The sequence below is a fragment of the Oryzias latipes genome, chromosome 8, assembly GCF_053564925.1.
Source record: "Oryzias latipes strain Hd-rR chromosome 8, Olatipes_Hd-rR_3.1".
Lineage (NCBI taxonomy): Eukaryota > Metazoa > Chordata > Actinopteri > Beloniformes > Adrianichthyidae > Oryzias > Oryzias latipes.
Genome location: NC_136244.1, coordinates 8432081 through 8452399, shown reverse-complemented (window position 1 = coordinate 8452399; position 20319 = coordinate 8432081). Strand labels below are relative to the sequence as shown.

The 20319-nt window shown below is 39.4% G+C and overlaps 3 protein-coding genes across 3 annotated transcripts; 1 reads left to right on the top strand and 2 right to left on the bottom strand.

Annotated features, from left to right (window-relative positions):
* Positions 1-966: 966 nt before the first annotated feature.
* On the top strand, positions 967-4735 carry ccdc97 (coiled-coil domain containing 97). The gene is made up of 7 exons (XM_004071764.4): positions 967-1450; positions 1531-1695; positions 3572-3731; positions 3809-3897; positions 3968-4160; positions 4234-4351; positions 4500-4735. Exons 1-7 carry the CDS (start codon positions 1295-1297, stop codon positions 4630-4632), a joined length of 1014 nt encoding a protein of 337 aa, XP_004071812.1. The 5' UTR covers positions 967-1294; the 3' UTR covers positions 4633-4735.
* Positions 4736-7766: 3031 nt separating this feature from the next.
* On the bottom strand, positions 7767-15240 carry LOC101163662 (uncharacterized). Its single transcript, XM_011478444.4, has 13 exons — positions 15151-15240; positions 13871-14201; positions 13670-13732; positions 10563-10696; positions 10427-10480; positions 10318-10342; positions 9997-10218; positions 9835-9911; positions 8921-8948; positions 8551-8814; positions 8316-8468; positions 8157-8214; positions 7767-8086 (listed from the first exon to the last, which is right to left on the bottom strand). Exons 2-13 carry the CDS (start codon positions 14058-14060, stop codon positions 7912-7914), a joined length of 1443 nt encoding a protein of 480 aa, XP_011476746.1. The 5' UTR covers positions 14061-14201; positions 15151-15240; the 3' UTR covers positions 7767-7911.
* A 2544-nt stretch (positions 15241-17784) lies between these two features.
* LOC105354614 (GTPase IMAP family member 7) lies at positions 17785-20000 on the bottom strand. The gene is made up of 2 exons (XM_011478445.4): positions 19834-20000; positions 17785-19520 (listed from the first exon to the last, which is right to left on the bottom strand). The coding sequence occupies exons 1-2, from the start codon at positions 19877-19879 to the stop codon at positions 18571-18573; spliced, it is 996 nt and encodes a 331-aa protein (XP_011476747.1). The 5' UTR covers positions 19880-20000; the 3' UTR covers positions 17785-18570.
* Between the last annotated feature and the right edge of the window lie 319 nt (positions 20001-20319).

Here is a 20319-nt window from a genome sequence, read left to right as displayed (position 1 = left end):
CTTTTTTATATAGTCGAAAAATCACACATACATGATGCATTTCAAAGCCTTTTTTCATTCACTGTTAATTTTCTTTGATCATTTTATTTATGTCTTTACTAATTGATTTGATGGAAAAGTGGATTTTTGCCATCTTTAGTAAAGTTACAAGTACTTTTCTCTACAATTTAGTTCAATGATTCATAAATATATCATCAGTTATTTTATTTTTTTCAGCTTGTTCTGTCCAAGAACTGAGCAAACGGATGAGAGCTGAAGGCCTTTTGTGTTGGACAGGTTTAGTATTACAAAAAGAGCTTATGTATCTTTGGATGATAGTATATTTACATATTCTTTTTATTAAATGGGAGGGAAAGGGGGAAAGTGTGTGTGTATGGGGGGGATTTAGAAGAAAGATAAAAGGAGAGAGAGGGGAGAGAGTGAGGGGATACAAGTGCCGAGTTGCTAATTTGAATAGGTTATTATTTTAAGCTGTGAAACATTCATGTTAGATCTGCTGGAGAGACAAATATTACATCCAAAAGTGAAATTCTGACACTAAGACAAGGAGAAGATATCTATCCATCAATACACTGTGTTAGGAGGAAGCAGACAGGGAGCAGTGTGCCAGTGTGCACGTTCATGTGGGGGTGGAGATACATGCACGCTGCCAAAGTGAACCATGTGATCATTAGGGGAACCAGATCCTCCCCACCAGTTAATTTTTTTAGTTAAAAAGTAATTAACTGTGAGGCTGCTTGCAAGTTCTTGAACGTTTTATACATTGATATTCTGTTTTATTTTCTCTTTCATCTTTCCTGAATTAAATGTGCTGCATTATGTCAGATCTAAGTACTAATAACATTTTGTTTGTTTTGGTTTTTTCTCATTTAAATCATATACATATAATAAAGTATATGGTTTAAATACAGTGGATCTTTTGTTTGGTTGTATCTCTTAAATCAACCAGTAGAGAGCGTACCAAGCAACACCAGGCATAACGTTTAGGGTAGGAACCTTTCTTTCGGCTACAGAGAAACGGGGAATGTGTTACTGACGGACTGTTGTGAAAGAGAAACGGGGAATGTGTTACTGACGGACTGTTGTGAAGGGAAATTGCAAAGGAAATATTTCCATGCTGGAATTTAAGTATGAAAATGTACACAATTAATTGAATATGGGTTTACAGGTTTTTTAATTTCTAGGGATATAATTTTTCTAAAACGCTTAACGCTGGAATTTAACACCCAAAGTCACAGCTCGCTCGGGTTTGTTTACATCGGTTTTAAGCTGTTTTGACTGACTGTGAATAATCATGTGGGGTGAAATCATCGAGCCTCCGGTAAAAACCCATCCAAGTTCACATGAGAGCGAACCGGAGAGTAAAGAACCGGCGAAACCTGTGGACTTTCCACGGAGATGCGACCAGAACAGACAGACGGAAACCCGGCAGCTCCCACGAGACTTTCAGGTAAGACGTTCTGCATTCATGTACAACATCTTCAGACATTTCCTGGTTTGAAGCTGCGCTAACGCTGCTGTTGCTCACAGAGCGAGTCCAGCTGCGTGAACGCCATGCTGACAGACGTGGCCATGAGCGGCAGCCAGGTGAGGAGCCAGCAGATCGGGGAGGCTGAGCTGAGCCTCGGGGAGCGCAGACAGGAGCTGCTGCAGCAGTTCCGCAGCAGGCCGCTGGTGTTCCTGGAGAGGTACCACGTGAGTTTCTGGCGGAGCCTCGGTCGGTCCGGCACACAGCGGCGGACCTGGCAGTTTGGGGGCTCCAAGGGGCAAGCAAGGAAACACTGATGTCTGCAGGAGTAGATGGATCATTATTTTTAATCCTTACCTAGGGTAAAACATCAAATAAATGTAGGAAATGTCATAAAAAATGAATTCTAGAAGTGTAAAAAACACACACAATTTCAGAATTAGACTGTTTCCATTAAATGATAATTATGCGAATAAACATTAACCATCTCCCGCGATAAGTCATTCAAAAATATGGCAACAGATGTAAACAATACTCTGATTTACAAGCTCCTTACATGTGGGAGGGGCTACGGATAAAGCGATTTTGGGATTTTACTGAGGAGCTGTGGATCCAACAATTCCGCATGACACGCTAAACTTTTGGTGAGCTTCGTGATGCTGTGGGGCCTCCTGTGGCGCCTGCTGTGCAGCCTGTTCCTACCAAGGAGCGCATCGCCATCACCATCTATCTGAATCATTTGATTTAAAAAAAAAAAGTGGTTCCATTGCAGTTTTGCGAAACATGTCAATTTTGCTAAGCCTCAAAAACCACCTCCTCCAATCGAAAAATGTTTTATGGATAAATGTGTGTTTTTTCTAAATTGACATGTTTACATTAGGCGTATTTACGATCACAAATCGAATTTACACAATTTCATAGTAAGTGAAAAGGCACCCGGAGAGAGCAATCTGACGAGAAGCAGAGCCCACAGTGTGGCAGGGCTCACTGCATCAACACAGTGTCATTGAACAGAAAGTGTGCAAAATACAGAGATTTTAAGGATAAAATGCATTATTAGAACAGATTAGATGACATATTTATTTTGTTATTAGCATACATTTCATGATGACAGTTGAGGATGATGACAGGTGAGGTACTGCAGTAAGGAACTAAAAACCTCTGAACTGACCACAAACTTGCCCAAATTGTAAATTCTAACCAAAGGAATTTTTGCCAGAATGTAAACCGCCAAACTTGGTGGGAAATCACCCAATCTGGCAACACTGCTTTCACCGCTGCTCAGATAACAGGGCTTCCTCTTAGGGTCTCTCTTTACATAAGCAGCAAACTTGCTCATCAGTCACCAAATTGCTGTTGATGGAATAGTCCATTGCTTCACAGTTACAGGGGTGGTCGAAACACATTGACATGAGCAGTCTTAGGCCATTTCAGTCATTTGGGTTTTTATGATAGAAATAAAGAATAATGGGCGATACGTTTTTTTTAAATATTTTCAATAATTGTTCAATCAGTTGCCTACTTTTGGCTAACAGTAAGTCAAAAGCCCCTGCCTGTGTGTGCAGCGGGAAAAGCATGAATAAGCCCATGTTTGCATTAATCCTCCACAAGCACGAACCATGGTTGTATTTATGTTTAGGAGTTTGCAGTTAAATCATTAAAGGTTTAGAGTTTACAGGATCCTTTAGATCAATTCTTTTTTTTTTTTTTTTATGTTTTATTTCCCCCAAATTTTAATTTTACTCATTTAACCTTTAAATACAGCAGGGGATGTTTCCCAAAGGACTGGCCCCTTCAGTTACAAAAAGCAGAATCAAAGTGACCATAAACAAATGGATCAGAAAACAATAAATTGCCAATTTCAACAAAACCAAGATTAAATAAAAGTCATAGGAATGAAAAAAACTGAACTTAAGAATTTTAAAATAGATAAAGTAGGTCTGATCTGAAGATGGGGTTCATTCCAAGGTGTGGGTACACTTAGTTTTTTCTAAAAATACAGATCTGACTTGGTGTAACATTTTTACACAAGGAAACTTTTGAGTGTTATAGTTCTAAAGGCAGTTTTATACAGTCTTTAAAACTGTGTTCCCCCGTTTCCAGGCCTATCTGAAGCCCGAACACCTCCCTGTGTTTTCCCACGTCAGCTCCGACCCCAGAGCCCAGCACTACAGCAATGTGGTGCGGACGCGAGCGGCCTGCTGCACCAGCAGAACCAGAGTCAGAAACCACCGCTACGCCGCTCTCCGAGCTCTGCAGAAAGGTACGACACGGGCTTTCCTCTCCATGATGGACGTCTGTTTGTTTGTGCTGATGATATCACGGCCCGTCTTCTCGCAGAGGGAAAGTATTTCAGTGAGGAAGAGATGCGCAGGAGAGAGCCTCTGCTGTACGAGCAGTACATTGGCCAGTACCTGACCGATGACGAGGCGAGTTCTATTGTCCAACGCACTCCTTCTGTCTCAGTGTTTCCGACATAGAAGACGTTTCTATGTTCAGGTGATAGAGCGCTCCCATGAGGCCATGTCGGACGGTGCGGACGAGGGTCAGGGAGCGCCTGGCAGCGGCACAGGAGGACTTGCCAACCTCCTCCTGAACTCCTACCAGGAGCGGCTCATTCAGAGCCGACTGCAGGAAGAGCAGGAGAGGGAGGACGGTGCACAGGAGGAGGAGGAGGATGAAGAGGACGATGGTGAGCTTTTTAGCAAAGAAAAGCATTTATTTCCTCCACACCAGTCTCGTAAGGTTCTGTTATCACCCCTCAGACACCCAGCAGAAGGAATGGGAGCCCACGGATGAGGAGAAGGCTCTGCTCAGGGAGGAGTTTGTCAGTCAGATGCACCAACGCTTTTTGGATGGCAAAGATAAGGACTTCAACTACAGGTGAGGATGCATCTGCAGACCGGAGAGCCTCTTTCTGCCACAGAAAGATTAGACCTAAACGAACAGGAATGTTTTTCGATTCTTTTTCTCTTATAACACGCAGCATGAATGCTGCACCTACTAACACGTCTTTGCGTGTCTGTTACAGTGAGGTGGACGAGAACCCCGAGTACGACAACTTGGATATTGTCAACAGAGATGCAGAGGAGAAATACTTTGATGAAGATGACGATGAAGATTACCTACAAGAAGAAATAGAGGATGATAATATGACAGAGTAGCTTTCTTATTGTTCTCCACACTTTGCTGCTCAAATATCTCTGTAAATACAAGTTTATCACCCCCAAATGTGTAATTTCTGCAATAAAGCTGACAGTAAACAAATGTTGTTTTAAGGTAGATGTGTTTTTCTTGTCAAAACAAATCCAAATAGGAAAAAATACATAGGCTTTTATTTTGAAAAGACAAACTTGGTAACAGATTATGACTCACACTAAACATGTTCTGTCCTGATCACAATATTTTACTGTTGGCAGTATTGAAGATTTGTTCTAATATATTTGTGAGTCATTTAGAATCGCAGTATTTAGACCAAACTCACCTGATAAAGCTGCAAAAACTAATGTAATAATCCTCAATTGTCATTGAGCCCAAAATGAAGCTCCCACATTACTATACTGCCACTACCAACACTTTAATCTGTTAAAAACATAAGAGTTGATGGGTTTCAAGCTAATCAAACTCCTAAAATCCAAAATTTATTTTGCAAAGAATGCCTTAGTTAAGAAAAAATATACCATAATACTACCACCACCCTGGGGTGAAAAGTATTCCCAGGACCCTAGGAAAACAATTGCTTCTTTAGAAAAATGTTGCACTAGTAATTCATTCCAAAAATGTTAAAATAAACTTTTTTTTTTTATTGAACATTAAAAACTTGGGAGTTAAAAAACGATTTACTACTATATAAAAAAAAAGAATATTGTAAAAATAAATACCTAATTCTTTGACAAAAAAAAAAAAATCAGATTTTGGCTGATCCATATGTTGCATATTAAAAATCAGACAATGTGATTTTCCCCAACACCACAGAAAAAAAAGAAAATGAAAATAAATAAAATGAACAGCCAAACTTGTTTTGCTTATTACACGAATTCTTCTTTGTTTATCATGTAATAACATATGTCAGATTATTTTAAAAAGCATAATAAAATTGTTTTTTTTTTTAGTTTAAATACGCCTTCCTCACTAGAAATAACACTGCGGGCGCACTTAGACACATCCAAGGCGACGGCACGCCAATGCATCACCTTCAGTAGGCAGTGACATTCCATGAGGCGTCGACCTAACCCTTGTGCTATCCTTGGCACTTTAACATTGGGAGTTGGGTCATCTAGACCCACTAGACAGTGTTCTGAATCTTTTTTCTTCAATGATTTATGATCTTCACTGGTGTCCATGGATTACATGAAATCTTTCCACCTTTATCCAGCTTTGTCATGGTAGGGAGAACACGTCAATGTGAGGGTGGGGTCATCTAAGATAGCACAAGGGTTGAACAATGTTTATGAATTTAGCAACATGAAAATGTTTGAATGACCTTAATTCTAACCTTAACCGGAACAGTTTCTTACATAATTTATGTTTTTAACCCTTGTACTATCCAAGACAGTTTAACATTGGGAGTTGGGTCATCTAGACCAGTGTTTTTCAACCAGTGTGCCGTGGGAGATGGTCAAGTGTGCCGTGGGAAATGGTCAAGTGTGCCGTGGGAAATTGCCCTCATTAACTGATCTAAAAACATTTTCCATCTCCAGGAAATCAGCTCTGTGTTCATCCAAACAGGCCCTGATAAAAAACTGAGGAGTTAGGAATATAAAAGATCTTAAAATTACTTTTTCTTTGTGTTTATTTAATTCTATTAAAGACATTTTGATAAGTATGACTGTACAGCGATTTACCTGCAGCTATGACAGTTTGCGGAAAAGTCCCGCCCCTTTAATTGTCTCCGCCAATCATTCTTGAACGCTTAATCACATGTCATCAGTCTGACCAATCAGAAGTGCTTAAAGTCTTCACTTCCTTGTTCTTAATTCTGCTGATAAAGTCGCTCAGTTCTAACAAAAGTACCAGCTAAAGCTCGTCTTTAGTGGTGTAGCTTTCCACAGAATCCGGTGTCAGACCGTGGAACAAGTGAACAAAACAATGAAGCTCAGAGACGCAAGTCTTTCTGCAATTTTTCGGCAGTTTTCACACTACATCTCCCATGATGCATTGGCTTAAAGGGCCAGTGTTTCAGCGCACAATGAGTTGTCCTTGCGAAACGTCTTGAAACCACCACAAACGAACAGTTTCTAAATTTTCTAATTGAACTTTCATTTCATCTCATAAAAAACACAGCCGCAACTTCCTGCTTTTCCGGCCACAATTATCACAAAAATGCACGTGAGATTGCGGGCGGGGGGGGCTGTCGATCAATACAGACCATGAATTTCTGCTTTTTTTTTTTTTGGATGCTGGTGTGCCGCGGGATTTTTGTCAAGGTTAAAGTGTGCCGTGGCTCAAAAAAGGTTGAAAAACACTGATCTAGACCCACGAGACAGTGCTCTGAACCTTTTTTCTTCAATGATTTGTGATCTTCACTGGAGTCCATAGATTACATGAAATCCTCTTCACCTTTATCCTGGTAGGGAGAACACGTCAATGTAAGGGTGGGGTCATTTTGACCCCACAAGATAGCACAAGGGTTAACGTCTTCAAATACACATTTAGCAGTATTGCTTCGTTTGGCTGGCTTTTGGGACGTGGTGCTCTGCTTTGTCCCGAGTGCAGAAAAGAGAAAAATTTCCCTCAAGTAAAAATAGTTTTGCTTGCACATATTTTTAAGTTTTATTTTTTTTTTTTTTGCATGTATTAAAAATCGCTGCTTCATCAGCTAAAACTAAATGCTACATAGAGGTGAAGTGACCGCGGGGCCAGACGGTAAGGAAGGAGAGGACAAAAGACAAAAGGAGGGCTGATAAACATGACTAATTGGAACATTTACTCACCATGTGGCGACTAACCCTAAAACTTTTACTCGCCACAGAGGAGAAAATGACTCACAAGTGTTCATTTCAGAGCCTTCAAAACGAAAGTCTATTGCAATAGACTCATTCTTCTATCGAGAAAAGTTCTATCATGTTATATTTATATATCGTTTTATCGCCCAGCCCTAGTTTGCAGTAAGAGTTCATATCATTATGGATTCCTGCTAGCATTCATTATCAGGTGCCTTTCACCTAAAATACAAGACGGAAATAAATCAGAACAGAGAACATCAAGAACTAGAGTTGTTTTGGAACATACCAATTCCATTTCAAATACCGTAGTTTAAGTATTTAATGCGCTCTAAGGTTTTATTTGTATACTGTAATGCAATGTTTATTAAGGATTTACGCTCTCTTACGCAGCTTTTACGAGTCCTTTGGTAACTTTTTTTCCATATAACAGACTTAATGAAAATCAAATGGAAGCAGTTTGATTTATGCTTTGTGCAGTTTTTTGTTCCCAGCATATTTTCATTTTTTTTCTTTCAACTTGTTTAGTTTTAATGTGTAATATTCCTCCTGTAATTGTAAAACTTTTAGCTGCTTCTTGAGTTTTTCTCTCCTCAGTTGATCCAGGTCCATTTGGTCCACACTGGCGTGAGTTGAGGCGTGTGGCGATGCGGGGTGGGTGCGGTGGGAGGCCCGGCTGCAGGAACAAATGAAGGTTTGTGAGTGGATGAGGTAACATTGTTGGTTTCAAAGCTGCTGTTTCTTACACGGAGCTCGGCATTCCATCCTGTAACTTGGCGGTACTGTGTTCACTAAGAGGTTCAACTGAAGAGTTATAAAGTATAAAAAAAAACATTAAAAATATGACTTTTTTTTTAACTTACATTAAAAAGATGACTTTTTTTAAATTACAAAACTGTACTTACTGATCTGTTCTAGGTTTTCTTCGTTAAGTCGCTGTTTCCGTGGAACATTGGAGGTCGTATTGGTTTTTTCGTGCACTCTAAATCTTTCTAGATCCTTTTTGATTTCACCATTTATCTTTCCATTAGGACTCTTCTCCGTCTGCACCACGTTTTCTTCACCATGGCAAAGTGAAAAAGATAATAAGTTAAATCTAAATAAAGAAAAACCAACCTGCAGGAAGTCTGCTGTGCTAACCTTTAATGACAATGTGATTGGATAAGGTGGAACAGTCCATCCAGTCTTTGCTGTTGCTTTCATCTACAGTACTTTTGGCGTTTGTCTGCTTATCATGGATTTCACCACTCTGGGCGAGCTTCTCTTTGTTTTCTTGAACAGCAACATGTTCTAAGCTCAGCGAAGGCATTGGAACCGTTGTGACGTTCACAGCATTTTCTTCAGAGCTGCTGTCATCCGTGACCTCCGATTCCTCATCACTGTCTGCTTCCTCGTCTGACAGAACTGGTAAGAAATCGTACAAAACAACAATCACTGGAAGGTTCCCACAAACCAATTTCTACTATACTTGTTCACACTGAGAAAATCCTGATGGAGTTAGTTTACAAACCTTGAGGCTCACAGACATCCCAACCGGCCTGAAGGACATAAGAAAAGGTGTCACATTTGGAGTTATGTTTACACAGTTTGGAGTACTTCAAAAATGAAAAGAACCCAGTTTTGACATGAATTTGTGATTTAAAATGGGGGGGGGGGGGGGTGAGCGCTTTACAGTTACAGTGACTCCACCTCTTTACGCTACATAGAAGAAAAGGAAAATGTAAACACAAGATATTACATAATGCAGTAAGACAAAACAAATTTAGATTTGTCACCTTAGCGTGTTTTTTGTAAAGATTTTATTGTTTATTATAAGAAAAGACACCCATATAATGTGATGACTGCGGTCACACAGGGTTAACATTATGGTATAGTGTACAGTTCCACTTGATTTTCTATGTACTTTTGGTTATTTGTGTACATTCCTTGTTTGTTGTCTTGAGTTTTCACGTGGAGCTGTACTTGCTTGAGGTGGCCTGAAGGTGGTGCCAAACTGAGAAGCTCTCAAAGAGGGCTTCTCTTTTAGAAGACTGTGGGGAATGGAATGGCTTTCTCTGTTCTGCTTTTGTTGATTGTTTTTTTGTCTCACCCCCCCCCCCCCCCCCCCCCTTGTATCATTAGTAATTTAACCCATTCATTTATTAGTCCTTAGGTGTGTGGTAATGGTAGGTCAGTTATTTGAGTTCTTTCCTAAGTTACAAGTTATTTGGAGTTTGTTAAGTTGACCTCTTTAAACCATGTTTGTTCATTTGGATCTTGTGAACTTTAATTGACATTAAAAATGATTTAGTTTTGGACTAAATACCTATGCTCTTAGCCGTGATTGGCTCGTCCATCACAATATATATAGTTAAAAACGGGTTAATAAGCAGAAATACAAAACACTTCTTTTTTTTTTATTAAAACAAAAATATCTTTTCTTACTAAAGGAAGTCTTTCAATGGCCACCACTGGATAAGCCGAAATTTGTGGGAATTTTGCTGAAATGTTTGGATGCATTTCTGAAAAATGAAAAAAAGAGAAATATCTGTATTGATATAGGTTATATTCATAACTGTGATCTTCAAGATAACTCATGAAGTCAACCTTTTAAAGCCGGTTGGTCTTCAGCGTGTTCAACTGCAGCTGTTAAATCCTCATCATCTATTTTATTTCCTTCACTTTCTTTTACTTCAACGGTCTTCTCTCCTTCTCTTTCATCCTCCATCACGTCTTCGCCATCCGTTATCACAATAGGATCTAGCTCGCATCGGTTTTCTTCTGCATCGTCTTCCTCGGTTTCAGCTGAAGAGTGAGCTTCAGAGTCTCCTGTGCGGTCAAAACCAAAAAAGCAAAAGGTTAGGAGATGATTCCAATTCATTGAATACCTGAATCCAGCTTCAGAATTTGCAGGAGGTGCAGACAAACCTACAGACAGCGCCAAGACTTTATCCTGATGGGAGAGAGAAGCAGAATCAATTCAAGAAGAGAAAAAAACAGTTCTGCTGGATCTTGCTGGATTCTGCTGTTAAGTTACCTTTGCCAGTGGCGTTTTTTTAAACTTAAAACCTCTAGTAGATAGGTCCCCTCTCTGTAAGAAGTAACATTGAACATTTATTAACTGTACTGACATTTTCTTGAATAAAATTGAAAATATTTGAAGGTAAAATCGCCTTAAAGAAAAACTCCAGTGGCTTGTTGTTGTGGTAGATACTGGTTTTCCATTTTTTGGCAGAACCTCTTCCTCCACGTGTTTCAAAGTCAGCCGGAGAAATCCAGACGCCATTGTACCTGATGCACAACTCACCTGCAACACATCCATAAGATGAAGACCGTAAAGACAAAAAAATTAAAAAGGTTTCCATTTCAGTAATAACATAAAGCCTTAGTCACAGCTGCCCTAAACGGGCTGTCTGCGGGGGGAAATGGGCAGATCTGTGCAGGGCGCATAGGTGGCCCTCATATCATTTTAAGACTGTAGGTCAACAGTGAAGTACTCACAGGTACTTGTGTATCGCGTGTATTCACGGGTACTTGTATCACGTGTACTCATGGGTACTTGAGTATCACGTGTACTTGTGTATCACATGTACTCACAGGTACTTGTGTATCACGTGTATTTACAGGTACTTGTGTATCACGTGTACATCCCGAGCAGCCTTTGAGCACGGTCAGTAAGGAGCCAGTATGCCCGCACCTCACTAACAGCTAAAGTGCAGTGTAAGGACACCGTATCACATGCGTGTGTCATAAGTGCATGCAATATCAATATAAAAATCTTCATATTCACTGATCCACATAGTTTCTACTTGATTTCTATAGACTCCCAGAGCTGCTGTTTGGATGTGATCTGCCTCCCACTCTTATAGATTTTTTGCCTGAGGATGCTCCAAAGGCTCTCAATAGGGGAGGATGGGGGCCACACCATCAGTTTCTCTCTTTTTCTGCCCACAGCAGCCAATGATGCAGAGGTATTCATTGCATCATTCTTATGCATGAAGATGATTTAGTTACAGAAAGCATAGTTATTTTGGTACCACAGAAAGAAAGAGGTCTCTCAGAAACTCCACATACTCGTCAAAGGTCATTTTCACACCTTCAGTTACTCTAAAGGGGCCGACCAGCTCTCTCCCCATGATTCCTGCCCAAAACATAACTCCGCTACCTCCTTGCTGATTTTGCAGCCTCGGTTCAACGACAATCCACCAACCACCCATACTCCATCCATCTGGACCAGCTGCTCTCTTAATCTGATGTACTTGTCTGGCAGAACCCTTCCTCATTCTGCCTTTATCTGCACAAACCCGTGTGTGCTCCGAATCAGCTACAAATCTTTTAACACTACGATGCTCACACTTAGGTTTCTAATGAAATATCCAAGGTTTTCATACCTTTTCCAAGGCATTTACTATTTCCTGCTTTTCTGCAGCAGAGATCCTTTTTCTTTCACATATTGCTTGAAAATGTTTGTCGGCTTAATAATGTGGAACAACCATGTTATGTTATTTTTTCCTTTACTTGAACTCACCTGACAAACTAATCATCACAGGTGTCTGAGATTGATGTCAGTGATCCAAAGAGCCCAGGGAAACAAAATCATCATCGGGTTTAATAGAAAAACAAAGAATTTGATATTTTTGACACTTAAATGCTATTTGCATAATAATTTGGAGCACACTGTAAATGAATACAGTAGCACCAACGTCACAAATGTCAAACTCCAGGACTCGAGGGGCCAGTGTCTTCCAAATAAGCTGCCGTTGTAGCTTCTAATTGTCAAAACAAACACACCTGATCAGGCTAGTCAGCAGCAGGTAGGACTGGGTTTCACAAAATAGGTCATGTCTGTTTCAGGTCAATGGGTTTATTAGTTAGAATGAGTCCAACCCATTGCTGCACACAACCTGCCACTGCACTGAAACTGTGTTCAGTAGGCATGAGGCCTCAGACAGGGCTGCCCTGCCTTGGTACTCAAAATTTACATTGGCTTGTTTTTTGACTTTTTTGATTCATCTCACTGCAGATCAGGTGTTTCACTGATTGAATTCATTTACAACTTCAAAGCTAAGAGTTATCTAAAACCTTAAAAACATCTATGCTTATGGGTGGATACAGGATGTCTGTGGGGAATACATTGAGAAACCTCTACAGGGCAGGCAGGTGACCTGCACGGAATATCAAGGTCAAAGACCCCTCAGTGAGCGTGTAGAAACGTTCATGTACATGGTTTCTATAGACATACTAGGAGTAACAGGTCATAGCAGACATTTATATAGCATGCAATAGGTAAGGCAGAAGTAGGTGAGGTGCAGGCGTGTCGTACAAATTATTCATTTTTTCAACCCTCTCAAATTGTGTGGACTGCGCCAAGGGCCAGTCAAATGCTGTTCATATGATGAATCACGCGTGTAGCTTCCTGACTTTTAGGAATTGCTGAGGACAAGAGAAATAACAAAGGGGGCCTAATCACTAGTCATACATTTCAGCAAGTATATATTTTTTAAAAAGAAATGATCTAGGCTAAAATGTAACACCAGTATTCACAATGCCTGTAGATCTAACATAATGAGTCAGTCCATTTGAAATGAATGATTTTTATATATTAAAAAAACTTTCTTATGTGGGACAAGTTTCGTCCCGACTGTCAAAAATCAGTGAATTACAAAAGCCTCCAAACATGCTGGGCACTTTTCTGCTACGAAAAACTTTAAGATGATCTGCAAATCAAAGCTGAAAAGCCACAAAGTGTCATAAACATGATGTGTTTTGTTTTTGTGCCCGTATGTTCTTCCTACTGATTTATCCACAAAGATTACTGTGAAAAACATTGGATGTAGTTCTGACTTGACTGACAGATTGGTGAGATCATGACGATCACATGAACAAAACAGATCATGTTTATGACACGTTGCGGCCTTTCAACTTTGATTTGCAAATCATCATATAGTTATCATGTACGGTAGTTTGATTAAAATGTCATGACATTTCCAAATCATTACAGAAGATTTCATTTTTCACAAACTTTTCAAGGACCTAGAAACTGCATTTTCAATTCCCTAAACTTTTCAAAGTTTTTCGTGACCGTGTGAACTCTGATCATTTAAGAGTCGATTAAAACTCATGCATATATGACCCATATTTGCTCAAACTTGAGAAATAACTATGGGGTGGATTTTGCAGAAACGTGACTGAAATTTGCCAAAAGTGAGAGTTGTATGGTTGCCTTTTTTCTTAGTTTTGTGACTGTTTTCAGGTTGAAACCTTCATCTTTACTGCTTACCTCTCTGCAGCCTTGTTATGTGCAGAATGCCCGCTTTGGTTCCACAAGTCACACGCCACAGAACTGCATTTTTCAGACAGAGGTTAGAATCAAATGTTTAACTTTTTTGCCAACTTTGAGCAAATTCAAAAACCCCAATTTAGATTTAGTAAGCTCTTAAAAAATGTTGTCGGGTTTAGATACATTCATGTGTCTACTTACCTTTTTTTGGAGTCCTCTGCCTTTTCCCCTCTGCCTCCTCTTCATCGTCACTATTATCACCATTATGAGCATTTTCCTTATGCTTTTCTTCTTCGTAATTATAGTATATATTATATCTAGCTTGCTTTCTTTTCGGTCTGAGACCTCTGGGCCAACTTCTTTGCTGTTTCAGAGACCGTACCCCAACCATTTCCAAGACTTTTAAAACCTAAAATCAAAAGGTTTCTCAAAATTTCCAAAAAGAAAGGAAAAGGTCATAGAGTGTTGGTGTTTTGGAACTTTTGCCTGTCTGTTACACACACAAGGCACAGGGAAAGCGCCGGGTTTGGTCCTGTGAACAACAAATGTGAGCATAAACATGTGGATGCAAATATAAACATGTGGATGCAAATGAGAAAAAAAAAGGTTAAAGTTCTTCAAAAGACTCTCTCTATGTGGTGCAAGCCTAAAGAGTTCTGACTAATCAGGGGTTTGAAGTTTACCATAGGTAGTTTTGGCATTGCATGGATGGCTTCTCATTTTGAACCAGATCCAACTAATAATGTTGCTGCAGAGTATTGTAGCTGTGTTTGTTCAAGGTGCTTCTCTCTCTGAACAACACCCATACCATCACACTTCCTTCTCCATGTTTGACAGTTGATGTCACACACCATGACGCCATCCTCTGACGTTTTTAAAAGACTCATCCTGTCAACCAAAAGGCCTCTTTTCACAGTTAAAACTGACTGGTTACTACCACTATTAAATTGGAGCTTAAATCTGTTGTCCCATTAGCCATCTCATGGATACAGCATATTCATTTGCATAATTCCATTGAAAAATTAAACTTTCATATATTACATAACTTCTAGCTAGGACACACTGTTTGCTAAATCCACCACTGCTCCTAATTTTCCAAAAGACTCAATAAAAAGTGTCCATGATGTGAAATATGATGGAGGAAGCAGGGAAGGAGGGGGAGCAGTGATGGAACATCGATGTTTATGAATGACGTGCTGAATGATCTGCGCACGCGGGAGACAGGTTTGTATAAAAGCACGAGGACATTTTTGTCCGGCCGGATATGCAGGACATTGAAGCCGGCGTCTGATTTTCATTTGACTTCCGTTCCGTTGAGACTAAAGTTAAGTTAAGTAACACCTTAACTGAGACCGACTTCATTTAAACATTATGAACAGGCTGGTTGGTTTTTCACAAGCATTTCTGTCAGTTTTAAAAGCTGCTTATATGCAGTTTTTATAACAGCTAGAAAATCCTAAAACCGAACGCAGGAGTCTTACCTTAGCGGCTGATTATTTCCGGGGAAATGAAACCGAAAGTTACGACAACAGACAAGAAGCCCCAGTTCTATGGATATGCAACCACTTTGCACACAAAACTTTCTAAGTTACAAAAGAAAACATCAAATATCTGCTTTCAAAAAAACGTTTTTTGCTTTCAATTTTTTTATGCTTTCATTTTTTTTTTTTTTGCTTTCAAAATGTTTATTTTTGCTATCAAATGTATTTTTGCATTTGCAAAACAAATGTGTTGTGTGTCATCTCGCTTTTTTCCTATCTTTGATTTTCCTGCCATGAGTTTAAGTTTAGCGCAGGGGTGTCAATCATTTGGCCCAGATGGTTTAATCCGGCCCACTCATGAAAAGTAAAAATTCTTAGGAAGTTTAAATCCATTTCTGTGGCGAGTTATTTTTTTTTAAATAGCCGAAATGTGCAGTTCCACCACTAGGGGGAGCACTGTGAAAATTAACAAAGTTAAAAATGCTTCTTCTGCTAAGTTAAAGTGAAACCAGTTGAAAGAGGGTGGTGCTATTAAGTGGAAATTGTTGCAGACTAACTTTCTGCTTGGTTCAAAAGAGCAGCCTGAATTCATTTTACAACAGTTTTATGTAGATTTAAAGGGCCATAGATGTTCCAGCTGCTGCATGAAGCAGGCAAAGGCTGCTATCTAGTGACTGAAGTATCCCATACTCTTTGTCCGGCACCTGAACAAATCTTTTGTCTTGAGGCACATTTTTATGTTTGTTTATCTGCCTTTGCACTAAATGGTAGAGAAGGGATTTGGAAGGCACAACCAAATATTAAAATAGATTGATGGAGAAACAACAAACATGAAATGGCTGTGCATGATTGTGTGGCTTTGCAACAGACTGGCAACCCGTTCAGGGTGAACCCAGCTTTCATCCATCAGTAGATGGGTTGGCTCCAGCAACTCCAAATCAAGGGTAAAAATAGCTGGTTCAGCTTCTGAGCCCCGGTAGCAGATAGCACGTTAGATAAATACGGCATTTTGATTGGTTAAAATCTAGTCCAATCAGCAGGCTGTTTGATGGCAGCTTTGTCACGCTAAACTGAAACTTATGTCAGCAAAATCAAAGATAAGAAAAAACCAAGATGACACAGTGCACGCGAAAACATTTGTTTTGCAAACAAAACAATTTTTTTTGAAAGCGCAAAAAAATATATATTAAAGTAAAAATTTAATAGAAATATCACTCCATACAAATCTAGTTAGGATTGTCGCCAAAATGCTCGATCCACAGGACTCCTTGGCTTTATTGAGAAACAAACAAAGAACACAGGGGCAGGGCTCCTGATGTCACATGACAATAAACCCGCAATATCAATAATAGACTGTAAAGAAATATAATAACAGTGACATATATGTCCATGGTATCAAATGATGCCACAGATGACCAAGCATATGAATGTGACTTGTTGCATACTGATGGAAAACTGTTATCTTACGAGTTTGTAAACAAATAGAACTAACAAATTTCAAGTCACTGTTATGAGGAAACATCAAGACTAGAGCAATTCCCACACCGCAAGTATGATGCAATGCAATGTAGAGCTAATAAGCATTTATGATTAAGGGTAATTATAATTAAACCATCTGAATTTGGACTAATGCATATGTTGGCCTATATTTATTTTACAATCAATTCATGACTAATTATCCCATGTTATAATACATACACACACACACCTACACACACATACATATATACAGATAGATAGACAGCTACAGCTGAATACCACCAATTTAGTTTTTTTTTTTAGTTTAGTTTAGTTTATTTTTCCACAATGTGTCAAAAACAACAAATCCCCTCATAATACAGAATATGGAAAAAATGGACATCCCCGAAGCAGCTGCTTATTATTAGGGGTCCAGCAGAGGCAAGTCCTGAGAAGCCAGCTCAATGGAAAGAACAAGACCCGGACAATAAACAGCTATGCACTGCCAGTTATCAGATACCCTGCAGGAATAATAAGATGGCCAAAGGAAGAGATACAGACCATGGATGTTAAGACACGAAAGCTCCTCATCATGCATTGAGTGTTCCATCCCAAATCCAGCACACTGAGACTGTATGCTAGCCGCAAGGAAGGAGGCCGAGGACTAGTGAGCGTAGAAGCCACAATCCAGGATGAAACATCCAAGATGGATGAATAAATCAAGCTCAAGGCCCCAACTGACAGTGTGCTCAGTGACTGTCTCAGGCATTGGAGAGCAGAGGCTCAGATCTACCACACCAGACAAGACCCAAGGTGTAGGCTGTGTAAAGAGGCGCCTGAAACAATCCAGCACATAACTGCAGGGTGTAAGATGCTTGCAGGTAAAGCATACATGGAGCGCCACAATCAAGTAGCTGGAATAATATACAGGAACATGTGTGCAGAATATGGACTGGAAACCCCAAGGTCAAAATGGGAAACACCTCCAAAGGTGGTAGAGAAGGAGAGGGCAAAGATCCTGTGGGACTTTCACACCAGACTATGCGTTGGATTATATTTTGGTAAAAAGAAAAAAATTGTGGAACGGTATTTAATACTTCTGAATTTCTGCCATGTGTTGAAATGGAAGTTTGGGATATGAAGGGTGTTGGTGTGAAACAATACACAGACTAGTACTGTACCCCACATTCCGCTTTTATTGATGTTAAAAAATCCACCAAATTCTTATTTGGCTTTATTTGAACTGTTACAAATATAATTTTTTTTTAAAGATTTTGACATACCATGTGTCAATGAAAAAAAAGTATGTGTCACATTTGAAACTAAATTAGTTTTGCACCTTTAGTTGTTTATATATTTTATGTTTGGAGCAGGGTTTGCGTCCATTTTTGTGATAAAAGGCTGATGGCTGTGCACTTGAATAATTGATTAAAAAACACAGGAGAAATAACCAATGCTTAGAAAATAAAGAAGAAATGGTTTTATTTCTGCAGAATATTGCGCTTAAGCTAGCTAGTGTTTCATATTGCTGTTTAGCTTAGCAGCCTTGCAGATTTATGTGATGGAACTTTTAAATACAGCAAATTTGTTCAATTGTTTAATGTTTGATTAATTAATTTCAAGTATGTGTATGTTTGACAAAAAATGTATGGTTAAAAAATTTGTATGTTTAACATAAAAAATGAAGAATTTTTATATAAGATTTTGCATCACAATCTTCTTGTCTCATACATTACTAAGGAACTAAGAAAATAAATTTACAATGATTTATATCTTACTTATGCTTTAAATAACGGTAAAATGGTCTTTTTGTTGCAAGGATAATGGATTTACAAGGAAAAAAGTCAAATTAATTTTCTCAACTGATATTTTGTAAATTACAATTTTGTTGAAATTTGAAACACATACAAAAAAAAAGAAAAAATAAAACTTTGCCAAACTCTTTAGCCGTACATTTTAGTTTCACTTGTTCTTTAAAAAGAATGGCTTTCCTACAGAAGAAATTAAATATGGCAACATGAAGAGCCCAATCCAGATGACGGCCCCTGTCAACAGGTATATTTTCAGACCACTGAAAGTCAAGCCTAGAAGCAGACTTATTAACGTTACCAACAAGAAGCAGTTTAGAACCTTCCTGTTTCTAATCTGATTCTCAGCTTTTTTTCTTGCACGCTCCTCCTCTTTCATCCACAGCACCTTCATCTTCATGTTTAGCTCCTCCCCCTCAAATTTGGTTTTGAGGTTCTCCTCCTTTTTGAGAATGCTGGCAGCTTCCTCAGCCAGGATGCTCTCCTGTCTTTCCCTGATTTTTCTCTCCTTCCTGGGATAAAGCTCTGTTTTGTAGTAGCCGCCTCCGTTTAGGGCTATCAGGGTCTGAATCTTCTTCATGAGTGGTGTCACCTGGGTCTGATCTTCTGGGGTTTTGTTGTTAAAGACATGAAAGCCTCCGCTGCACTTGCGTATGAAGTTGCAGAGGTTATCATCGCTTTCGCTGATGACGTCATTGATCGTTTTTTTATCCAGGCGATCCCCATGAGTGAACAACACGATAGTGTAGTCCCATACTCTGGGGCCAAACATTGCTTCGATCAGAGTGTTGGTGTCATGGTCCTCCTGTGTCATTCTTCCCAGGGGGACCACTAACACAAATATGTGGGGGCCTGGTTCTTGGAGCTTTATCCGCATGAGAATCTCCCGCATGATTTCGTCTTTGTTTCCATCTTTCTCAAAAAGCCCTGGTGTGTCGATAATGGCGACCTGCCTGTCTTCAACCAGCCCAACCTCCTTCTCACAGTGGGCTGTGACTCTCTTCAGCCTCATGTCAGATGTGAAAGCCGTCCTCTTAAGGATGGTGTTTCCACTCGAGCTCTTGCCTGCACCGCTCTTTCCAAGGAGCATGATCCTCAGGGGATCTGCGAACACACAAAATTGTCTAGGATATACAACGTCCACTGAGTTGTTTACAATAACTTATTGTGAGTTGTGTATTTCATGTTTTGAATGTTTTTTCAACAGTTTTATTTGTCTTGGTTGACCTTTGACTGGTCTTGACAATGTGTAAACCCAGACTATCATCTTGAGAGTGGTTATCCCCCATAATAAAAAGACAAAACCATGTTAGCTTTGGTTTCTTTTTAGCAAAAAAGCACATGAAGCAAAGAATATTTTATGTCACTGCTTCAATAGAAACTAAGAATCTCACAAATGTACCCCCTTAACACCTACCTTGATACGTATCTTGTTGTGGTACATCAGAAACGTCCCGCTTCATTGTAGATACTATATTGTCTGCAAAAAGCTCATCAGGTCTCTCTCAGTTGCTTTTCTTTAAAGGTTCAAAGTTAAAGTGAAACCAGTTGAAAGAGGGTGGTGCTATTAAGTGGAAATTGTGCAGACTAACTTTCTGCTTGGTTCAAAAGAGCAGCCTGACTTCATTTTACAACAGTTTTATGTAGATTTAAAGGGCCATAGATGTTCCAGCTGCTGCATGAAGCAGGCAAAGGCTGCTATCTAGTGACTGAAGTATGCCATACTCTTTGTCCGGCACCTGAACAAATCTTTTGTCTTGAGGCACATTTTTATGTTTGTTTATCTGCCTTTGCACTAAATGGTAGAGAAGGGATTTGGAAGGCACAACCAAATATTAAAATAGATTGATGGAGAAACTAGAAACATGAATGGCTGTTTATGATCGTGGCTTTGCAACAGACT

Excerpts from the sequence above, each read along its gene's own strand:
- ccdc97 (XM_004071764.4), top strand. The coding sequence starts at position 1,295 with ATGTGGGGTGAAATCATCGAGCCTCCGGTAAAAACCCATCCAAGTTCA. Across the intron at positions 3,898-3,967 it reads AGTACCTGACCGATGACGAG|GTGATAGAGCGCTCCCATGA; the intron begins GCGAGTTCTATT and ends TTCTATGTTCAG. Across the intron at positions 4,352-4,499 it reads GATAAGGACTTCAACTACAG|TGAGGTGGACGAGAACCCCG; the intron begins GTGAGGATGCAT and ends TGTCTGTTACAG.
- LOC101163662 (XM_011478444.4), bottom strand. The coding sequence starts at position 14,060 with ATGGTTGGGGTACGGTCTCTGAAACAGCAAAGAAGTTGGCCCAGAGGT. Across the intron at positions 10,219-10,317 it reads AGTCTTGGCGCTGTCTGTAG|GAGACTCTGAAGCTCACTCT; the intron begins GTTTGTCTGCAC and ends TTGACCGCACAG. Across the intron at positions 8,815-8,920 it reads GGATGTCTGTGAGCCTCAAG|TTCTGTCAGACGAGGAAGCA; the intron begins GTTTGTAAACTA and ends ATTTCTTACCAG.
- LOC105354614 (XM_011478445.4), bottom strand. The coding sequence starts at position 19,879 with ATGAAGCGGGACGTTTCTGATGTACCACAACAAGATACGTATCAAG. Across the intron at positions 19,521-19,833 it reads ACAACAAGATACGTATCAAG|ATCCCCTGAGGATCATGCTC; the intron begins GTAGGTGTTAAG and ends GTGTGTTCGCAG.